This window comes from Parasteatoda tepidariorum, chromosome 8 (genome assembly GCF_043381705.1).
Source record: "Parasteatoda tepidariorum isolate YZ-2023 chromosome 8, CAS_Ptep_4.0, whole genome shotgun sequence".
NCBI classification, from domain to species: domain Eukaryota; kingdom Metazoa; phylum Arthropoda; class Arachnida; order Araneae; family Theridiidae; genus Parasteatoda; species Parasteatoda tepidariorum.
In genome coordinates, this window is record NC_092211.1 from 32,756,916 (window position 1) to 32,780,285 (window position 23,370).

The following is a 23,370-nucleotide window of genomic DNA, read 5'->3' on the forward strand; positions in this document are numbered from 1 at the left end:
CAGAAAATATCATTGATTTTTGATAATATTTTTGCATCAAAGTTTTAACGAATAGTTTTATTTTTTCAAATGTGATTTCTATGAAGGTTTATCCCTCATAAACTTAAAAATGTGGAAATGACACATTAAGTATGGCATAAAGAATTTAGATATCATTTTAAATTGTTATTCAGTGTGTTGAGTTTACGAAGCGTAAAAATTAATAGCACATTATTTTTTACCTGTTTTGTTCCACATCCTTTTAATGGTATGCGAAGCTCGTAGTAGCGACTGCCATCCCCATAAAATTTGCATGGACTTGATCTGTCGTAATCAGTGTAAGTTACGCCACGAAATGGTTCAGTGAAGTTGATTTTGATAACCATCTCACCTGATGCGCAGGAGAGGTAGGCTAAAAGAAAATTCAAATAAAAAATATAAGCATAAAAATCACAAAAACGTGAGTAATAATCAAATGGTATTTGTCAAAAGTGGGCTGAACGTGTCTTGTATTTAGAGCTGTTAAGGTAAGTGAAAATTATGAAAAATATGTCAAGCTTTTGTTTTCTTAACAATTTGAGCAGCACTTTCTTTCAACTTTCAGTTTTCAAATTATGACTTCTAAATTAAATTTGGAATGTATCTTGATGTAAGAAATGAGGAGAAAACAATTGTACCTGCTATTTTGTATCTCTTGTGTGTGTCAAAAGGCAGTGAAATGAACGCAAAAAAAATGTATAAAGAATTTTAACAGGATTATATTTGACTAATATTCAAAATCATCGGAGTTCTAGTGTCTTTCATTTCATTTTCACATAAAAAAAAATTAAAAATATTAAATTTTAGAGAAGTTTTCCAAAAGCATAGATATTTAATAAGAAAGATTATTTGCACAGCAATGTAATAAAATAGTAAATTTTCATTGCAATATCTATTAAAATTTAAAATCTGTTAGTGAATATTAATTGAAGGTATTTGTTTTATTTAAAAGTTTAGTATTCACGATATAGCAAAATATAATGATTTAATTCGTCAATACTAAATTACCAATATTAATTATTTAAAATTAATTCTATAATTATATCACAAAATTAATATATATTTTTAAAATTCATATATTAAGTTTAAAAATTCATTTTAATTTCATGTACTAATATTAATTAATAATATGATAATAATATTAAAGCCCATAGTAATATAAAAATTAATTAATATTAATAATATATTCTTAATTAATTAATGGAGAGAATAATTAATTAATAATAAATTAATATTTATAAATGTTAAAAAATAATATAGGTCTTAAAGATTCATATTAATTAAAAAATTACTTTTTTAAAAAATTTAATTAAAATTAAATTTAACAAATTAACAATTAATTAATTAAATTTTTTTTATTGATATTTTAAAGACGCAATTAAACAAAAATTTTGTTAAATTAGTAATATAAAAACTGAATTACAATTTAGATTATATTTTCGAAATCGAGACAATTTTAAAAAATTTACCTTGTTACTGTTATGATTTTAAAAACTTACTGATAATTTAATTTTTCACGCAAATGAATCTCACATCATTTAAATATAATGTATTTTTTCTTATCTATTTGTATTAACCGATGATTTTGTTAATATTCCTCCTCGTTTGAATTGTGAACAACTATTTCAATTTTCTCAAAAATAGTTCTTTTTGTAAAATAGGTGCTGAATATTTGAAATTTCCTGCTCCTTATAAAAAAAAAAAGGTTTGTGATAATTTATGAAACCTTGTACAAAATGCATGCTTTGTATAAATAGCATACTTTATATTTCTGTTGCAACACATTATTGTATTATTGCATTATTGTTGAATAAAAAAGGTTCAATAACCTAATAAAGTTTGATGTTTTTCAAAACACGTGTTAAATAAATTTCAAAAAGATGAGTGGTTTTAAAATAAAGGCTTATATCACACTCATTATAAAACTTTAAGCTAAATAAAATATCTTGAAAAATTTGTTATTGTTTTTTAAAATAATTTAGTAGTTAGAAAATTTGCAAGTTACAATTTTCAAAGAAATTAAAAAAAAGTTAGCAGAAACAAAAAAAAAAGTGTTATTTTCATGTAGCAATTGCTTGATTTGAGAAAAAATTTCCATTTTAATATCCCCTTTGTCTTACTCTAATATCCATATGTAGATTAAGGTTAAAAGTTTCAGGTAACTTTCATGACAGAATCTTTTCGATATTTGCAATCGAGGGATGTTAATGAAAATAAGTTAACAAATAAAGTTAAAAATGCATTTTAATACTCCGTAAGTGATAAAAAAAACTTTTTTTTATTAATTAATATTTATAATCTGCCTTGAGGATTTTTTTCTTACCTCTTGTCCTATTGGTAAGTATTTCGCTGCTAAATTCATCTGCAACTGCTTGCCGCACAACATTTTCCACGTGTGTGTCATCTCTTTTGCCTTCTTGACAAACAATAGGCTGGAATACCTAGTAAACAAATAAAGTTTTGTATTTCGATGTATTTTTTTTTGTTAAAAAATCTAATTAAAAAGAAATTAAAAGAAAAATTCAACTTTTTTTCGAAAGATTTCTTTTTACATACTTGGTTTAAGTTATTAAAAGTTGAATAGTTACATTAATAATAAAACATATTAAGGATCGAAAAATATTAAGACTTTTGCATGCTTTGCTTGGCATATTAGTAATCCAAATAGAAATTTTCACTCACTTAAACATCTAATTCGTTTGCATAATATTTAAATCATATGAATTCCCGAATCGATCGAAAAAAATGTCAGTAACAATATGATATCTACATAAATACTTTTAATGAAAATCAGATGCATTAATTATTTCTTTACAATGAAGTATTGGATATCATTAAAAATGAAGTTTTACGCAAGATTAAGCATTGATAGCGTAAATGTAGAGCCTTGTTATCAACATTGTTGATAATTATCGGCACTCTTCAACATGCTACTTGAAAGTAATTGCGCTCTCTCGCAATCTATCGGAAAAATGTCAGTAACAATCTGACATCTACATCGTCTACATCAATTCTACTTAATACGTCCTCATACCTACTCATATGCGTAATTATACCTACTTAATGCTAATAATTATCAACTTAATGCGTCTATTTCGTTTCTATTAAAATAGAAATCAGACGCATAAAGTGCTATGGCTTTTGCATGCTTTGTTGATCATGTTAGAACTTAATATACGTGCCTGAAAGAAACTTTTATAAACTTTCTAATTCGTATGCATAATAATGAAATCATATGAATGCATTGATCTGTCGAAAAAAATGTCAGAAACAATATGATGTCTTCATCAATACTTTTAATACAAATCAGACGCATACATTGAAAAAAAGTAAAAGGCATTATTAAAAAAGAAGTTATGGTTTTTTAAGAAGCAAAGAGTAAGAATTAATAGCGTAAATGCAGAGCATTGTTATCAATATTGTTAAGAATTATTGACAAGAGCATTCACTTCATGTTGTCTTAAAGCAATTGAGATTTCACGCTGCTTTCATATTGTGATTTCAACTTTCATATTTATTATTTTTTTATGCAGAACTGATAAACTTTTTTTCAAAATTAAACATGACTCGGGGAAAAAGTTTGTTTTACAAATTCATATTAAAATTCAATAAAATTATGGTCTAATCAAATCTATCGGATTTCCCATTTTTTTCTGAATGCGGATATTTCCAGTAGCTCAACATTAGAAGACGAAAGCCTCCTGAAAAAGTTCACTGCCTTAAACTCTATAAATAATCTTGAACGAAAGATTCAGTTCTTAAAAATCGAGGAAGAACACTAGCGTTCCGCCCTGTCGTGAAAATTTAATGTTCCTCAGAGTTATAGAAAATTGTACAGGAAATGATAGAGTTTTTGAAAAGCGTCGATTTCAAATACCAAGGGCATTAAACCACAAATAAGATGTTTCAAGCACACAATGAGTATACTTTTCATCTCTAGGAAGTGGTTAGATTTCAGAAAAGCGGAAAAAAAAAGAAAAGTGTAATATCATCCATGAAAAGTAAATATTGCGACATCGCACGATTCTTATAATTTTATGGGATGCTTCCGACAATAGTGCAGAGCGAAGCCAACGTTTGATGATGCGTTGTAATGATAGTGGTTTGATGTATGGACTACAATAGTTTTTTTTTTATCTCTTAAATAGGGGAAATTTGAAGTTACTTTTTGGTGTTACTTTGATTTAAAACGATTAGCGTGCTTCAGGCTTCCGCTAACTGCTTGGGTGGTAAAGAATTTAGCAATGAATTTTTTTAAAGAAAAACTCGCATTGTTATATATAAGACAAAAAATGACTGCAGACGCGGAATGTGGAATTGTGTAAAAATAAAGCTAGGGGAGAGTGGGGTAAGACTGGGTAATGGGGTGAGACCGGGTACGTAGAATGTGACGAAATTAGTTCCGTTTCCTAGCGGAATAAAAGAGAAATCAAAAATCATATATAAAACGTTAAAAACTGCAATTCCAAAGGAATGTTGCTCAATGCAGTAGAAATTCCATAAGAAAATTGAAACCAATAGAAAATTTTAAAGAAGAAAACAATGAAAATAATATTAAAATGACAATCGAAGCTGTCGTCTTCAGGGGGTACCAGTCCCGGATGTCATAAAAACTCAAAACGTTTGTTATCGAGAGAGCACGACAAAAGTCTTAAATTTGCTCTTTCTGTACCTCAAAGGTTTTGCCGAAGTCCAGAAAGAGAGAAAAAGAAAAGAGAATACAAAATTCAAAGTAAAATACATAAACTAATTCCAAATGAAAAAACTATTTTCAAAACACCTACTTACAAATATTCCTTTGTCAGCATAAAAACACACTACATCTGAAAATCCTTAAGGATTTTCTTATTTGTTTCCTAGTGGACTAACTCTGAATTACACTTTACTAATAAAAAAGAAAGGCCTACCATATTGGTGTTGTTGTTGTTGATTAGTTTTGTTTTATTATGTCAACCCTCTAATGCTCTTTTGTTTTTAAAATAGCCTTATTTATTGTTTGTTAGAGTTACAAAAGATAGTTACTTTTAGCTCTTCTTATTAGGCATTACTTATACCTTAACAGACAATAAAGATTTAATTCAATAATAGCACCATTCTCTTTTGTTACGATAATCTCTGCTCTCAGGGTAAGAACGGGTACAATCCAGATCAGCCCCCCTCCCCCCCTGATGAGAGTCTGTGCTGGGCACACGAAAGCTGCAGTGCACAAGAGAAAAAAAAAACTATATCCCAAGCTGAATAAAGGTCTTTCAAACAAAATCCATTGCTGGCCCCTTCCTCAAAACACAAAACACTTTTTTTCATATTTTGTAGAATTTTTGAAGAGACTTTAAACAATACTGTAGTTCTTGTATAGATATAAAACAATTTTATTTAAAAAAACAAACAAATTAATAAACGCAATATTTTTTGAAAATTTTGGTTGAGGCTTCAGAAGTACAGTTCCCAGGGCATTTGTCCTTTTCTCTTCGCACTATTGAGTTAAAAAGTCATAAAGACATTCAATCATTCATAAAAAAGGTAGAACATCAATGATTTTTTAGGAATGATATATTGTACACAATCAAACAATGAATATTTGGATAAAATCTGGCAATTTGTAGGCAGAACAGCTTATCTCCAACAGGTCTTCAAATCTTAGCTGCCCGGTGTTACCCCGCTTTTCCGTATATTTAGAGTTTTAAGCTCATGATCAAACTTCAACTTTTTGATAAATTGAAGATCACAAAACATTATATGTTTTTAAAAGTCAACCCCACCTGGAAAGAAATTTGAGAGGAAAATTTTCCTTTTTAATTAACATTCATTTCCAGAAAATTTCAATAATTGAATCAAGATCAAGTCCTTGGTTACAAGAAGAATTACGGACTAAATGTACTTTACAATGCGAGAAATTTAAAAGAAAATGCATAGATAACTGAGGGGGTAATATTTAATTGGTTTTTAAATTCTATTTAAATAACAAGAATGTAATTGCGTAACAATTAAACTCTACTTTCAAGAAAATTTCAGTGGTAGGTATTAAATAATTGTATTTTTTTTAATTAATTCCTGTATGTTATTCGAATAAGGACTTAATATTGGGATCACCTATAGGAAAAACCACCACGATCCAATTAAACTACGCCAATATATATATATATATATATATATATAAATAAAATTTAGATATATTTAAATTTAAGCAATGCGTGTCTCGATTATTCTTTGATTTTCAACTTACTTTAAATTATTATTTTATTCTAGAAATATTGGCAACTCAGATGAAATCGTATAAACAATATCAAGTGCTTTCTTTTTTTTGTACTTCTACGTTTATCGTTTTATTGATTGGTTATTGGATTTCGCAGAGGGAACGACAGAGTCATCGGAGTTTAAGAAGTTTTCTTTGAACAGGCTTTTCGATTGACAATACCGTGATGAATTCACACGCTTTAGTGAAGTTCTGTCACATGGTTTGTTTCCCTTTGTCTCGTGATGAAAAGTAATTGAAAAGCGAAAGTCGAATTACGGGATACATAGTTGGCTGAATAAACTTTAGACATCGTATTACTCAGTGTTTTCTTTTCGTGAGAGGAACTCATGGCAAGTTTTCCAATTTTTCACTTTATTGACGTACAAATGTTTTCCAATTCGTCTTAAAATGACGAAACATGGTTAAAAATTAAAATAAATATCTCTTTGAAAATATGACATTAAGAGTTACTTATAAATGGCAACTAAACACTATACAAAGTATCCTTGGAATTTTCACCAAACTTCACCTGACATCCACATTGATGTTTTTGAAGACAAATGCTTTTTTATTTCGTCATAATTGATGATATAAATACCATTATAGTTTTAAACTACCTGAAATTGCAGTTTATGTCTTCAAATTTACTTAGAAATCATTGTAGCCGACTTACTTTGTAATTCGTATTAAATCTAGTAACATATCTGGCATATAAAAGTACAAAGATATTTTAATCAAACCAGATCAATAATTTTGCGCTGTAATAATTTTTTAAATTAACATTTAAAATTATAGGTTTATTGTTATCAAAAATTTGGCGAGTGCATAACCGTATCTTAACATTTTCGCTTACTAATCAAGCTGATATATAAAAATTTGTGCATCACATTGTACATAAAACTGATTGTTAAGTTCCTTTAATGGTAATTCATAATAACATATTAATGTAATTCATGTATAAACATAGTACAGATTGTAAAACATTAATAAGTTTAGAAGCCAATTGAAATAAGTTTATCTTAAAATGCTGCGTATTAAGTTAATATCATACAATTACGTTATAATAAATCTTTTAGTTTCAAACTCTTAATTTATAAAACAATAAAGATCAAAAACTTAATAATAGCAGATTAGAATTAGGAAAACAAATATTACAGTTAAATACCTTTTAATTAAGGATATTGAAATATTTTATAGAAAAACAATGCCTTAATGACTTTTATTAATTTTTTGTTGGTGACATTCAAAAAAATGTGGGAGTCCGTGAGGGAAAACTTGATCCTAACATGTATGTGATTTTTCAACCAATAAAATACTTTATAAAATGATCTGACTACAATATGCACTGTTAAAAATTTCTCGCAAAAATAGCTAAATAACAATTAAATAAATTATTATTTTATTGTACTCAAATAAAACAGTTAAATAATTGTAAATAAGATGGCATTCAAACAGTTAACTGAAGGAAAAACAGTTTATTAAATGCTTTAATCTAATAGCGTTAAACAACCAAAATTTTATCACACCCACTAGACCCACCTAATAAAGTCCCGTAATTCCCTGCAACTGGTTAAATATAATAGCCCAGAGGTCTAATCTGTCAATTTCATTACTGACAGAACAAGTGTTTAAGTTTCAGCGCTGACACTACACTATTTCCTCTATTCCTATCAACACATGAAAAGTTTCCAGTAACCTGCACGCCCCAATTTGTGACCCTCCACGATTAGAATACGATACTCTTACTCACGTATTCTCACGTCGTCACGTCTTACTCATGTACTTTATCATGGTTTTGAAACCATGATAGTTGTAAATGGTTAAAAAAACCGCATAGTTTTGCATTCCTGTTTTTTTTTAACCACACTTCTTTTCATACTTCATACATCATACATACTTTCCGTTTTTTAAATGGTTAAAAAATGTTTTCTACCGTTAACTTTACGGTTAATTGGATGGAGAGACTGCTGCCGGTTACTTCACCGTAATTTTTGAATAAAAATTCTAACAGTGAAGGAAAACTTTAGTTTCAGTATGTATAGAGTTATTCCGTGTTAGGTTTGGGGTACCTTATGCCTTGCAAAACAAATAGTTGGATAACCTCTGTAACGATGGCGTATTTGCAGTTCTTTGTATATTACTTTTCCTCAATCTAACAATTAAAACATACAGTTTGCTTTGCCTTGAGAAAGATGGAATTTTGTAGTTTGGATTTGATAACAAAATGAAGACGAGTTGACAGGTGCAGCGGACGCAAAATTGACTTATTTGCATGCCCTTCCGCCTGTCATTAGTCATTGCTCTTTAATTCCTGAGGTAAATAGCATGCGTAGGCAAACAGAGGTGGGCTTAAAGAAACATAAACAACAGGATTCAGTTATAAGAAGAAAAAAAAAAATACTTTCATTCACATGAACTCTCTTCAACAAACTTTCTCGACCCAAACTGGCCAAATACCTGAACCCACATAAGCTGCCTACATAAAAATTATTACTCATTTGGGTGGGCTAACACAGGAAAAAGAAAGTGATCATATGGTTTCGGTTTTGAAAGAATTATAATTTCTTCGTCCTTTCGTTTGAAGTGGTTTTAGATATTTGACAGTTATATGCAAGAATGATTATGCATTTTCAGTGGGCTAAAATAAATATGCATGTATAAGGGTGTAGCACAAAAATTCTTTTTTCGAAATTCAGAAGCCGAGAAAAAGCTGTCAATATGGCCGGTCATGTAAATATTCGAACAGCTAGAATGTTATATTTTCCGAGATACCCGGAAAAAGAATTATCGTATCGCATACATTTTAATTGTGTATGTATTTTTCAACCTTACATGCGCGGCAGGATATGTAAATATTCATACAGAGATATCATAAATTACCGTTTAAATGTCCCTAAAGATTTGACGCAAATTTCTATGATGCCGAATAGAGAGAATAAGAGACATCAAAGAGGGAACAAAAGAATCTATATTTGACGAAACCTAAATATTAATGGATTTAATAATACAAATAATTAAATTCAACAATAATTATGTTATAGATTTGTAAAACAAAATTAGTTTTTTCTTTCTTATTCTTTTAGCTACACTTCTTTTTATGTAAAAATAGTTCATAACAATCATTGTACAGTGCGCCAAAAAAAACAAAAAAAACGTACCAATCTGAATAACTTTTGATCTAATGATCGGATTTTTTCGTTCTAGTATTCATTCTTAATGGTTTAAGAGGGTGACCTGAAATATCCTAATTAATTACTGCGAACGATATTTTATGTTAAGAAATCAGACGCAAAAATGTACTTTCTCTGAATAAACATATTTTGTTTCAACAGATTCGGATTTCTCCTCCCTAAAATATAGAGAGTAGCTGTAATCTGGGAAATATGGTCTCCATAGTTTGGCCAGGGGAGCAGTACGAAGTTTGGACACCTTAATACCCCTTTTGCGTTCTCAAGAGACTTTTAAGCGAATTGAAAAGTTTTTGCACTCAATTATAAAATTCGTTTATCTGAAGATAATTCCATGCAAAAAATAAGTTTTAGTAAATATTTACAATTTTATTTAATAATAATCAAAAAAAGTTTGAATTGCAAGGTACATAATCTTTTACGTCATTTTAAAGTGTGTAATTTTACACAGCAAAAACAAAATGTGAGTGAAATTGGTTGAATAGTTCCTGAGGAATCGAATTTTAACTAAACGACTTCTTTAAATTGCATTGTATCATTTTGAGACACGTGTTCGGACACGTATAAGTTTTATTCAGGTAAGTATTTTGCGGCCTAACGAGCCCGGCAAAAGTTTTGAGGTTTTTCAAGTCCTTTATTAGTCACATATTTATCAAAAATAGAAACACATTTAAGTCTTCTAGAATGAATGTTAAGGTTAGATTTTTGTGCCTAGAAATATAATTATTTTTAAATTATAAGTATAAAATAAATTTTAGTTTTTAAGTAACAATAAAAAAAATTATAAATGATATATAACATCTAGATTTTCAAGAATATTCATTGAAATCCTAATTTTCATAAGCAAATGAACATATTTTAAATTTTAAATGGAATCATTAGGCTAGGTAATTACTTAAATTCTGGGAATTTGAAAGTTTTCATCAAAGTCTTACATTTTATAATTTTTTTTAAATGTTACTTAGCATTTTAAACTTTACAAGATTTGAAAATCAAACTTTATTTTACTTTCATGCTTTTAAAAAAATTAAAATATACCCTTTTACTGTCTCCTCTACAGAAAGGAAACCTTCGACCCATTCTAGGAAATTCTAGGATATTTTTCAATTTGTTGACATATTTTTTTGGAAAATATATTATTTTAGTGACAGCTTAAGTTGTTATGATTTGATTATTAGGAGTTTAAAACTTCTAAGCATATGCTCATTATAAAATATAAAAACATGCTTTGACAATAAACTTAAATTTATAAAAAAATATTATTTTTTTATTCCATTTATCTAAAGCAAGACCAGTTTTAACTTTGTGAAAAAAATATTATAACTGTATTTCTGTTTTTACTTAGAATGTTGAGTGTGAGTTTGTTTTTTATATTTCAATTTTGAAAAAAAAAACTATTATAACTTCTACGCCTTTTAATATTGAACTTATTTTTAATCGATGACAAATCAATTGAATTAAATATATGTTGAAAAGGTAGACGAAATCAAGTAAAAAAACTTATTTTTAATTTATAAAAGACTTTATTTTAATTAAAATGAAAATAGTTTTACTTTTGATGAACAAAACTATACCTTATTTTTATTTTTTATCTAAGGTTCATTCTATAGCTAGCACTAGAGAACAAATTTTTTGCTCTCCAGTGCATTTATATAAGTACTTGATCTTGGATAATTCGAGCGTGTTGATTTCGAATCTTTAATTAGTTTTGATCCTAAAGTTATGGATTTCTTAAATGATAATTTTAGTCTATTTTTTCGAAATGTTCAAGTTTAAAAATGATTTATATAACAAGTAGTCGCATAAATGATGCGACAAACTTCTTCTGGACGTAAGACACATTCTCAGGTTTAAAACTGCATAGGAGCCCATGCTTGGAAATGTCACCGTGTACGGCTAGGAGCGCTTCCATAGTCTGTATACGGCAGTTAGGACACATTATCAGGATTAAAATTGCATAGGAACCTATGCTCGGAAATGTCGCCGTGTACGGCTAGGAGCGCTTCCATAGTCTGTATACGGTAGTAAGGACACATTATCAGGATTGAAATTGCATGGGAACCTATGCTCGGAAATGTCGTCGTGTACGGCTGGGAGCGCTTCCATAGTCTGCGTACGGGAGTTAGGACATATTATCAGGATTAAAATTGCATAAGAACCTATGCTCGGAAATGTCACCGTGCACGGCTAGGAGCGCTGCCATAGTACGACTCATTGAGAAGCACACGAAGAAACAGTTAAGAAGCACCCCTAGGAAAACACTCCTAGTGACGAATGACGACATTTCCAAGCACGGGTTCTTATGCAATTTTAATCCTGATGATGTGACCGAACTTCCATAGAAATTTATCACAACATTTATGCGACCATTTTTTAAAGAACGTTTTTAAACATACAAATTTTGACAAAAAATAGACCAAAAATGTCATTTAAAGAAAAAAAAACCTTAGCTTGGAGAGAGAAACTGAATGCAGATTTGAAATCAGTCCCTTGGAAATATCTAAGATTCGTTAAAAAATCTATTTCAACTGAAAAAAAATGTTCCTTTGTGTAAATCGACTGTTATAAATACACGTTCATGCAATTTTAGTGCAGTGTAGCATTAGTATGTGCACCCATGAAGGAAATGGAGATTAGAATTCTATAATATAAATAATTCATTAACTAATACTTAAATATTTATAAACTTTCTACCATACTGTTAAAAGGATTATCACTTTGAAAAGATAATAATTTTTTTCCATTATTTATGAGTAAATTGTTATTTTAATAAATAACAATTGTTAAAATAACAATTAGGAAGAATAGGTGTTTCAGTGCCCAATATTTAAATTTTTCCTTAATAAATATTTAAAAAGAGATCAAAAATTATTATTTTGTTCAGTAAAATATAAAAAAATGCGTGTAATTTTAATGCATGAAATAGTGTTCTTAAAAACTTTTGAATAGGAAAATAATTTTAAAGATTTAACTTTTGGAATATCTTATCAAGTTGAAGATGATAAGTATTTCACTTTAGTTTTTTATCTCCTCAAATTTTTTTTATTATAAAAAATTGCAGACACTTCACAAAATGTTTCCGATTTCTGATGAAATTTTAAAAACATTATACATATTGATATTTATTTTCAAGTAAAAAAAAAACTTAAAAAAATAATTTTTTAAAATACATTTACATTGGGATATGAAATTAAGTGTTAAGCAGATAAGTAATTATATGAACTCAAATTACAAAACAATACATACAACTTGACAAATGAGAAGTGAAATTAAGGCAACCAGCATGATCCACCTGAAAAAAAAATTATTCACATTATTTTCCTTCGTCTAGTTAATATTTTGAACATGCATATTTTTGATTCTTAATATTTACATATTTGAAAAGAGATGGTAAAATAGGTAAAAGGGATATATATATATATTCCAAATTTGCGATGTTATTTCAAACAATTCAATAAAAATAATATTTGGAAGTTTTCTATTTTTTTAAATTTTTTTTTAAAGTTTTTATAAATTGTATAATTGAAGGTTCAATTCTAGATAAATCTCCCGAATTTTTTAAATTTTACTTGAAGCGGTGAAACTTGGCTCGGTGAATGAGCCTTATAACCTCTATTTCAAAATCTTTTGTTGTTGTTATTGTTGTTGTTAATTTTACGTCGCACTAGAGCTGCACAATGGGCTATTGGCGACGGTCTGGGAAACATCCCGGAGGATGATCCGAAGATATGCCATCACAATTTTGATCCTCTGCGGAGGGGATGGCACCCCCGCTTCGGTAGCCCGACGACCTGCGCGCGAATAAAATCTTTTGATAACTGAAACTTAATTAACAGCCGAAGAAAAAAAATGTAATTCATTACTTTTCTTTAAAGGTAATCACTTCAATATAGATATTCAATTTTGACAACACTCATAAGAATAACACAACTTTAATATGATTAAATAGATAAGTTTCCTGGGTAATGCTTGAAGAACTTAACTCAACATTCAACAATAATTATTGCAGAAAAGGAAAAGACTAAGAAAAAAAAAAAAAAAAAAAAAAAAAAAAAAAAAAAAAAAAAAAAGGCTAAGCAAAAAAAGTCTAATGCTGGATTTTGGGAAAGAATGTTAAAAATCTTTTTATTTCTTTCAAAATATACATTTCATCGAAAAATTTTAACGCAAATTCTTTATAAAGGGGTATAGCTTCTATAAGAAGAAAAAATATATGATGAAAAGCGCTTGTTTTCCTGAAGAGAAGACCAAATATGCGCATCCGCTTACTTTAGTCACTCGACCTTGGGGTTAAACTGTTTTTGGGGTACGCCCTAAATTTTTCACTTTTTTGGTAGAAGAACAATGAAAGCATGAGTCTAAATAGGAAGTGAATTATGCGTTGAACGATTAATAAAGAAAACATTTTTTGAAAAACTTTGGAAAGAAAAGACTTATACTTCCGTGTTTAATTTTCTTTCATCTATAAAATAAATTAATCTGTGGTAACACTTATTTTGAGAAGCTTATCGTTAAGGTTAACACATAAGCATTAAATGTTTAAATAAGCTTCGCTTTTATTTAATGATATGTAACTCCTGGATCAAGTATTGGGAGACATTTGCCTTCGTGGAGGACTTTTGATGGAACTAACCAGCATTTACGTTACATGTAGAGGAAGAACACGAGAACCTCCCTTGTGGCAAAGCCTGATGGCAAAGGGACTCTAACCCATGATCCACTGAGGATATTTCATTTCAGCACTGTGGTTTTTGAACCCGGTTCACCTCATTGGAAAAAAATACGAAACTGAAGAGTAAATTAAATCGAATAAATAGTTTTCATGCCATGCTCTAAGGCATCTTCATTAAATTACCATATTTTATCTCATATCAAAAAATCATATTTTATTTTTAATTTTACCAAAATCATTACTGAAACGCTTTGGTATAAATTATCGAGCTTTTTGGTGTTCCCATACAGCCAAAAACACGATAAATTTTACCTTATTCTGGTAGTTTTAACTTTTGACCATACTTTTTGACTTCGGTGCGGAAAATTATATCTAAGAGACAATCTTGAAAACTCTTCGTATGTGCAAAATTTCTACCTGAACTGTGAAATATTCTTTTTGAAAATTTTCTAATTTATAACCAATAGTAACTGAAGAAATAAACAATTAAAAAGGAATATTTACAAATGAATACCACATCTATGAAAAGAAAGTAATTTAATATGAGTTTAAAAGCAAAATTTTTCATTATCGATAACCAATAAAATGACAGTCTTTTTTCAACCATCTAATTCTTTTCTTCAATATTTGTATAGGTTTCATATGAAAGTAAATCGAATTTACATTTTTGGAACAACCAATGATAATTTTTATTAATAGTTGTTGTTATTAATAGAGTTTAAATAAACATACAAAAGATATAGATTCGTCATATTTGAAACATTTGCAATGTGAACATTTGCTTAGGCAGAAATTTTGGAAAGTTTAAAGCCCTAATGTCATTCAAATTCTCAGAAAACTTATATTTGAAACGTTTATTGTTACATTTGAACATTTGCTAGGTCAGCATTTGTTTTGGGAGATTTTTTGGAAAGTTTTAAAGCCTTAATATCATTCACATTCTCAGAAAATTTAATTTGGTGTTAAGCTTGACTATACAGGCATCCAAATTAAACCTTTTTGAAACTGATTACTCAATCATATAATTAAACTTGAACGAAAAAATGCGATAGTTTAATACATTATTTGTGGCAAATTTGGTTCTAAGATGACAATATTATAGTTCTGCATCAAAGCAATTTTTCCAAACGTCCAGTGTCATAGAATCCAGTGTCACAGAAAATGTACTTGTTAAAAACTAAGTCCATATGATATAAAAAAAGTAATTCTAAATTTAAATTATAAGGAGTGAAATGTTTTGTAAGCGATGATGGAATTATAGAATGCAACTTTTTAAAGTTTCCGAAATAAAGAAGAAATTTCTGAATCAATAATAGAGAATCGTAAATTTTACTTTGCATTGAATGAAAGTACTTCTTAGAAGTATTTGTCACCATATGTCATATGAACCAAGCATTCTTCGCCAAATGTGAAACGTGTTCTCACGCACACAAAAGGTAAATACTAATATTTCGGGCATGAACTTTGGCGAGTGAGAACATGAGTCGTAAGTTTACTCTCCAGCATCACAGTTACAGTTTAGTAAATGTCGACTTGTGCTTAATTCTATATTCTATTAGATAGACATAAGTGCTCATTGTAAGGTCACGATACAGTCTTTTGTTTCTTAAAATCATTACTTTCATTTTCTGGCTTCTTCTTTAACGGTAAGCTATATTGATGAGAGAAAGCATAAAAAATGGCTAAAGATGAATGAAAAAACGATATCCGCACGCAAACCCCCGGTATTCTAACAAATAACGAATCGTGCTTTGCTGTACATCACTCTGTTGTTATTTATAATTCTTTTTCAGATGTGGACGGTCAAAGTTCTAAAGGTCAAAACTCATCACTGATTTCGTAGACTCCGTAAATACAGTTACATTTTAGTTCATTACTCTTTTCTAAAATTGGGACTTTAATAATAGTGCTTGTTCGCCAAATCGGCCTTAATTCCGTGAAAAATCTATGATTTTTCCCCGTTATTACCCTCTTGGATTTCGAAATCTAAAGAAAGTAAAGCTTTTTTCAAGTGAGCTTCTAGTTTTCAACACGGTTGACTGTAAAATTCGAATTGCTATTATTACGTTTAATGGAATCACGACCGAGTATTTTTTAAAATGAACAGGATTTAGTTTGTCACAATTTAGTTCGAAATTGAAGATCTTGAATTCAATTTCGGTGAAAACTTTGAAAAGATTAGAAATAAAAGGTTATGAATAATGTTTAGTTTTTTATTATTTTTTAATTGTTGGTAGTTTTTTTGTAAAATTATATAGCTCTGCTCAATTTTAAAAGGTCAAAATATTGCTGCTGGTTGGCTAATAAAATTTTCCAAACCACAATTCCGGTTTATTTAACTATTTTTTTTAATACGAATTTCTTTATTTTTTAATTTTTTTATTGTAGCACTTATAAAGCATTTCAAGCATTGTAAGGAATCTATTCCTATCAAAGTTTTGAAACGCATTGTATAGAAATAATTTTAAAATTTTGGAACGTATTGAATATTGTAAAGAATTTAGACAGCTAGAAATTTTGGAGCATTTTGAATGAATCTAGAAACCCAGAAATTTTAGAGTGTATTGAACCTATATAATTTTAAAATTTTGGAGCATATTGAATTTTGTTAAGAATCTGCACTGCTCGAAACGTTTTGAACCCATAACATTTTGAAATTTTGAAGCGTATCGAGCCCATATAACCCTGCAATTTTGGAAAGTTTTGAATTTTTCTTTCCTCACCGTAGTGAACATCCAACCCGATTTTGAGTTTACGACTACCAATGTTCAACTCCGTAGCCATATAATTTTGAACACGATCCAGAAGACAAGGGAACTTCTGGAATCAAGTATTGGGAGAAATTGTTCAGAAGTAGAATGGACTTTTTTGATGGCACTAACCTGCATTTGCGTTAAACGGAGAAGAAAATTAGTTAAACCTCCCGGTTTTAACCTGATAAGGGGACTTTAACTCGTGATCCATCTACCACTGAGGATATTTTACGTCAGCACTGTGGTCGGCGCTAGCCGGGTGCCTGATCCACCGTATGTGATACATGCATTTTTTGAGCTAATAAGCCATAATTGAGCTAAGTTCTAAATATGTGTATTTCTGTGCAAATAAACCACTACACAGTTTATTTTATCAAAAATAAATAAAATAGTAAAAAATGAATAATTTTAAATACCGTTTCTTACCCTTCAATCAAAAAGAATCACTTCTTGCATCCCTTTTGCTTTTTGTTTAATTATAAGAAGTTTCCTGAAAGAAAAATTCAAAATATATAGAAAAAAGTAAACTGGGAAAAGTTTTAAAAATATATAAATTGCTAATTTTAGTCAAATAATTAACCAATATTTTTAGATGAACTTTAATAAATATAACAAATCTAATAAATTTTTTTCTCTAACTTAAGAGCAGTTAAATAATGTTATCTTAATAAGACTAGGAAAACAATGCAACAAACTTGGAGCACAACTCGTAGAAAGCATAAAACTACCAAAAACAATACAGCTGTTACATAAAGCATAAAACTATTAAAACAATACAGGATACCGAAACTGAAACCGAAAATTAAATTTTTGCTGCAACTTATAGTATATGATTAAAAATATATTATATATCTGATTAAAAATTAAATCATAATTTTTAAGAGTATAGGGCTGTTTTGATGTTCTTGTTAAGCATTATCAATGGAGCTAACATAAAGAATTAAGTTCCAGATTGAAGTTCAATCTTAACTTCGGACAATGAAGCTTCTTTAAATAGTCGAAATAGTTGTTTTCCTTTAACTACTTTTCTGTGATTAATTTGTTTTGTTTATATATGGCAGCACAGTAACCACACACTTATTATTGTGCATTTAAATATTATTTTAACAAACAACTATTTTTCTATAGAAAATTATACTAAATTCTTTTGTATTCAATGTGATGTGGATTTTTGTTTTGTATTATGTTCACTGTTAAAAGTTTTGAGTATAAATACTCAAGAATCTACTTGTTATTATTTATTAAGACTCTCATGGACATAAAAATTCAAACCGGAAGACTTATGTAAAAATACAAGAAAATATCCATAGCAGACTCAGTAATCAGACAGAAGTAAATTAAGTATAACTACCTTGAGTTACGGGCTGTCACTTACTTTTGAAATAATTAAAAATATATTGAAATATTTGAAAGAAAGTATCTTTAGAGAAAATAGGAAAAAACCCCCGCATTTTTCATAATTCTGTTACCGAGATACTTAGTCTCCGTAATTTAAGAGAGATTCTTGTTTTTCTTTGTATGTCTTTTTACAGAAATTTTTTGCAGAGTTGAAACTAAAGTAAAGTTAGAAGTAAAGCATTTTATCACTAATAAAAATTTAGCTAACATTTAAAATCATAAAATTCTATCTGCAATTCTAACACCATACAATTCTACATAAAAGCAAAATTCTATTTCAAACAAAATTTCAATAAAATTATTTTTTTAAAACAAATCATGCCTACTGATTACGTAAAAGCTGTTTTTCTGTTTTCGTTTCTGGTCGATCGAGTAGAGTATCAAAAGTTTTCGAAAGCTCTCTTAATAGAGTTAAACTTCAAAATTTAAAAAAACAGGACCAAAGAAAAAAAAAAAAACAAGACTTTATAAAATTTTAAAATCAATGTAGCCTCATAAATGGTACTTTTCACTTAATATATAGCATCACTTTTACTCTCTGAGTTTTAGTTGATTTAGATATTATTTTGACCAGCATTATTTTCTTCTTAATTATTTCCTTTAATTTCTCTTTAAATTTCTCTTTAATTATTTCCCCTAATGAGATAAAGAAGTTTTATTCAATTATAATTTATAAAAAATAACTTTTAAAACAAACTTAATAGCTTTAATTTAAGCAACTGTCAATAAAATATACTTTTGAGTAATATTTTTGCTCACTTAATCATAAATATTGGCTTAAATATTTTTTATAACATCAAAAACTTCTTTTTTGTAGCCTCATAAATTTTAACTACCAAGTCAGATTCAAGCAAATGTTCGACTCCTGCGAAACTTTAATCAAATCCGACTCCATAGTCCTGGTTTTCACAACACTATCAATAATTATATTATAGCTTTATAACTTTCAAATATTTGAACGAGCTGCTTTTTTGGTGTAATATCATGTTAGATCATTTTAATTTGATTGTTTCAATTCTATTTGATCATTTTAGCATATAATTTTGGATATTCAGTTTTATCAAAGAAATTGTGAATAAAATATTTAGAGCATATTTTTTCGTAAATTTTGGCCTGATTTGTAATGCATCTTGATTGGTATAATTTAAAGATAATTAATTTTTAACAACCTATAAGATTCAAAGTTCACAAATTTAAAATTTAAATACATAAATTCTATACTCTTTTTTAAATTTATTAAAACTTTTTTGATCTATTAATAATAATAAAACAAGTTCTTAAAATGAAATTTAAGGAAATTTTAGTAAAACATTTCTTTATGTAATTTAATATAAAGCAAAACTCTAGAGAAAAAAAAAAATATGAAAAAATATTTACAGTTTCAGTATTCATTAAATTAAAATATACGGAGTTAAATACTTTTGCATTTTTATACACAAAGTTCTAAGTTCTAACAAGTTTACTTCTGCTACATAGTCTTTTCAATCTAAATTCATTTATTTTCTTACAAAAAGGAAATATGTTTGTGATTTTTACGATCTTTAAAAAAGAATGAGGTTGGAATAACTCTGAACTACAAATAAAATTTGCTGTTGTTATTCTAACAGTATAACAGTTTTGTTTAAATGATAACCGGTTGGTTATTTAGTTAAAAAGCATACGCAACAGAAAAACATTCTATTACAGCGTTGTACGAAAGAATAAACAAAACAAAAAAACACGAAGAAAATAAACATATAAACCAAATAAACCAGTTTATTTGAACGGTAAGAAATTTCTTCAAATAATTTTAAAAATAATAAAGTATATTAAAATTGTTCAACATCATTTTGAAATCTATTAAAATAATTTAAAACTTGTATGGAGAAAAAAACTCCTTGATGTAATTGAATTTACAAAGTGATTTCGTAAACAATCCCTTTTCTTTCAAATTGTGACCTTTAATGAAAAATTATATAAAATGAAAAAGTCGGTCATTTTTTAATTTTTTTAAAAATATTTGGCTACTATAACTTGCTGGCTAAGGCAAATGACTGTCTTTATTACTCAGAGAATTTAAATTGCTTTTATTAAATAAAATCTATTTAAGCTCAGTTTCTTAAGTGAGATCAGTTTCTTTCTTTTTGGTAGAGCAACTGAAAGTAAAAAAAAAAAAAAAAANGCAACTATATTTTATCCTACTAGGCTTCATGTCTCGCTTAATGTTATGCTACATTGCAATTTGTAATCCGTCCTTAGCAATTGTCCAGCAGTGTATTATATAAAATAAAAAAGTCGGTCATTTTTTAATTTTTTAAAAATATTTGGCTACTATAGCTTGCTGGCTAAGGCAAATGATTGTCTTTATTACTCAGAGAATTTAAATTGATTTTATTAAATAAAATCCATTTAAGCTCAGTTACTTAAGTGAGATCAGTTTCTTTCTTTTTGGTAGAGCAACTGAAAGTAAAAAAAAAAAAGAAAAAGATTTTTCTATTTTGCTGAAATCTATGAGCAGTTATTTTTATTTTTTATCATGTATCAGTTTCTTTCCTCTTGAAAAACTCTAGAATTGCAAGTAAAAAATAAAATAAAGATTATCTTTTTTTCTTTTTAACTGGGGCAAAATATTATCGGGCAAAACCTCAGCCGGAGAATAATTTGCAATGGCGAAATGTATCGCGGGAAAGAGAATCTATGCAATATTTCTTAATAATTTGGTATTCTATATAATTCTGTCAGTGTTTTGTTAACTTTTCCAAACAAGATTTTGTCTGGAAATTTAAATAATATAGTACCTCCTGTTGCAATAATATTTTCCACGCACTTAATTTATCTTCACTACATTATCTCGCTTAAAAAGTTCTTTTTTTATTTTGCAAATCAATAATTTTCTATCATATTTATATTAATTTCAGACTTACTCTATCATTTTACTTAAAGCAAGTTTTATTTTTAATCTCTTCATCCTCTTAATCAGTACCAGTTGTAACTTAAGTTTTCCCATCTTAGGCAAATAATTTAATTGCAAATTTAAGAAATAAAATTCATCCCAACGTCAATCCATGAATATCAAGTTGAAAAAGATACCGCCGTTATGATATTGCTTTATTTGGCTAAATGTTTTGGTTAAAAACAACCTTGTAAAAAATCCATTTAAAAAGAAAGTTTTCTTCTTTTTTATCATTTATAGATAACCTCAATATTACGGGTAATAACCAGAAGACTACGGGAGAAAAACGGTTTATGCCCATAAAAGCTGTGATTCGGAGAAAAAACGATATTGCGAGCGGAAAAAAAGGGCTTTCCCACAGTACGGCCCATCTTCACTCTGCAATAATCTTAGAGATTTGTCAAAGTTATTAAAATGCAACAGATGGCAATCCAATTGCCCTTTTTGGGAAAAATGGACAAAAATCGTTCTTTCCCGTTAAAAAAAATCGTTCATTTAATATACTCTTTTATTTTTGAATGATATGGAACACACTTTACTTTCATAATAAAATTGAGGAGGCAATACTTATATTCTATAATTGCCATTATAATTGAATAAAAATATATCTTTTTATTGATGTAGGGTTTCTTTTTTATTTTTTGTCTTTACATGGAAAGAAAATATACAGTGATAACGAATATTTTCTTAGCAGAAATTATTCTGTTGATCCATATTAGTAACTTTAATATTCTAATTATGAAAGTTATAGAAGATTTGTTTGCTAAAATCAATTAAAACAGTAAGTTTTTCTGATCATAGTATTATAAAAATCAGACACTTTTTAAAATCAAATTTGCAAGAGCAGAATCATAATGGTATTTATGCTTTATAAAATCAAATGTTTTCAGAACAAACGTGATTTTAATAAGATGTGTGCACAGAATCTAGCAATAAATGTACCATGCAAATTTGAAAAATTGAGTAAATTTGCGTGACACTATGTTAGTCATCAGTAATAAATGCGACTTTTATTTACTTAATTTTGTTTAAGCACTAAGTTTACTGATTAATCAGGTTTTCTTTAAGAATTTAATGAATTCTTTCTTTCGTTACATTCAATTTCCTCTTCTTAAAAGTGAATTCATTTTATGATTTTATGCTTGATGAATTAAAAGTTATTTGAAAACTGACGACCATTGCATATTCAGAAGAGCGAATTAGGGAAACTTTTAATTTATTCCTAGTTCTAAATTTATGAAATTGTTACGTGTCTTAATTCATTAGTGCTTAGTGCTTTGTGAGATCGTTTTTAATAGTGCGACAGAGGAATTTGAAATATACAAATTTGGAACAATATGTGGAATGAAAAATATAGGATTTGAAACAAATTGAATCGAATTTTATTTTATTAAGTTTTTTTCTTAAGGAATTGAATTTTATAAGTAAACTTAATGAGAATATATGATTACGAATGCAATTGTTATATATCTTGAAAGATGTTAAAATGTAAGAAAATTTAATTGATCCCCTTCACGAAATTGATAAAATATTTAGGAATGTAAAAGCTCGAGTATAATATGTCATTTTCATTTCATTTATACAGAAATTTGAAATCGAGAAAAAAAACTAAATGAAGTGAAGTGAAGTGAAAAGAAAATCAAATTTAAGATGCATAATTATGTAATGTGAAAAAAAAAATGAAATTATAAAATTTTATGAGAATGGTATATGCAGGAAAATGTTTAACTAATTTGCTCTAAATCATGTCATGTTTTGTTAAATATGTCTTTAATGTGCAAAAAAGCTACAGTACAAATTTAAAAATGTCTTGATATTAAAAACAACAACTTTAAAGAAATAATAGATTGAGTAATACCAAATCTAATTAAATTATAATATAACTGCGAATAGTTATAATTTCTTACTTTGTAAGGATGAAAGAGTATAAGAAAAGCTCTCTGATAATAATTTGTTCTAAATATTTGTGTATGTTATTTTATTTTCTAGAATTTCATCTACAGAGAGTATTTGCAATTATGCGACCATAATATTTTTGAGAAGCAAATCTTAATAACACAAAAGTGAACGAACAAAGATAAAAATTATAAATAAGTAAAAATTATGGTTAATAATCCTTAATAATCCCTAAGCAAATGGAATTTAATAAACCCTAAGGTAATAGATGCCCCGTG

General features: G+C 28.0%; 1 protein-coding gene and 1 long non-coding RNA gene across 5 annotated transcripts in view; one reads left to right on the top strand and one right to left on the bottom strand.

The window, feature by feature from the left end:
• Nucleotides 1-23,370, top strand: part of LOC139426315 (uncharacterized) — a 97,759-nt gene that overhangs the window by 14,782 nt on the left and 59,607 nt on the right. The window contains exon 1 of one of the 2 annotated variants that reach the window (XR_011637553.1): nt 371-506. The exons of the other annotated variant lie outside the window; for it this stretch is intronic. This is a non-coding gene — a long non-coding RNA (uncharacterized lncRNA). Of the gene's footprint in view, nt 1-370; nt 507-23,370 lie in introns of those variants that run through there. 2 annotated transcript variants of the gene reach the window in all.
• Nucleotides 1-23,370, bottom strand: part of LOC107441514 (uncharacterized) — a 158,739-nt gene that overhangs the window by 12,063 nt on the left and 123,306 nt on the right. For all 3 annotated transcript variants that reach the window (XM_071184610.1, XM_071184611.1, XM_016054801.3), the window contains 4 exons: nt 17,293-17,356; nt 12,688-12,733; nt 2,342-2,459; nt 222-391 (listed from right to left, as the gene is read on the bottom strand). In XM_071184610.1, coding sequence (XP_071040711.1) covers nt 222-391; nt 2,342-2,459; nt 12,688-12,726 — 327 coding nt within the window. In that variant the 5' untranslated portion in view covers nt 12,727-12,733; nt 17,293-17,356. The remainder of the gene's footprint in view (nt 1-221; nt 392-2,341; nt 2,460-12,687; nt 12,734-17,292; nt 17,357-23,370) is intronic.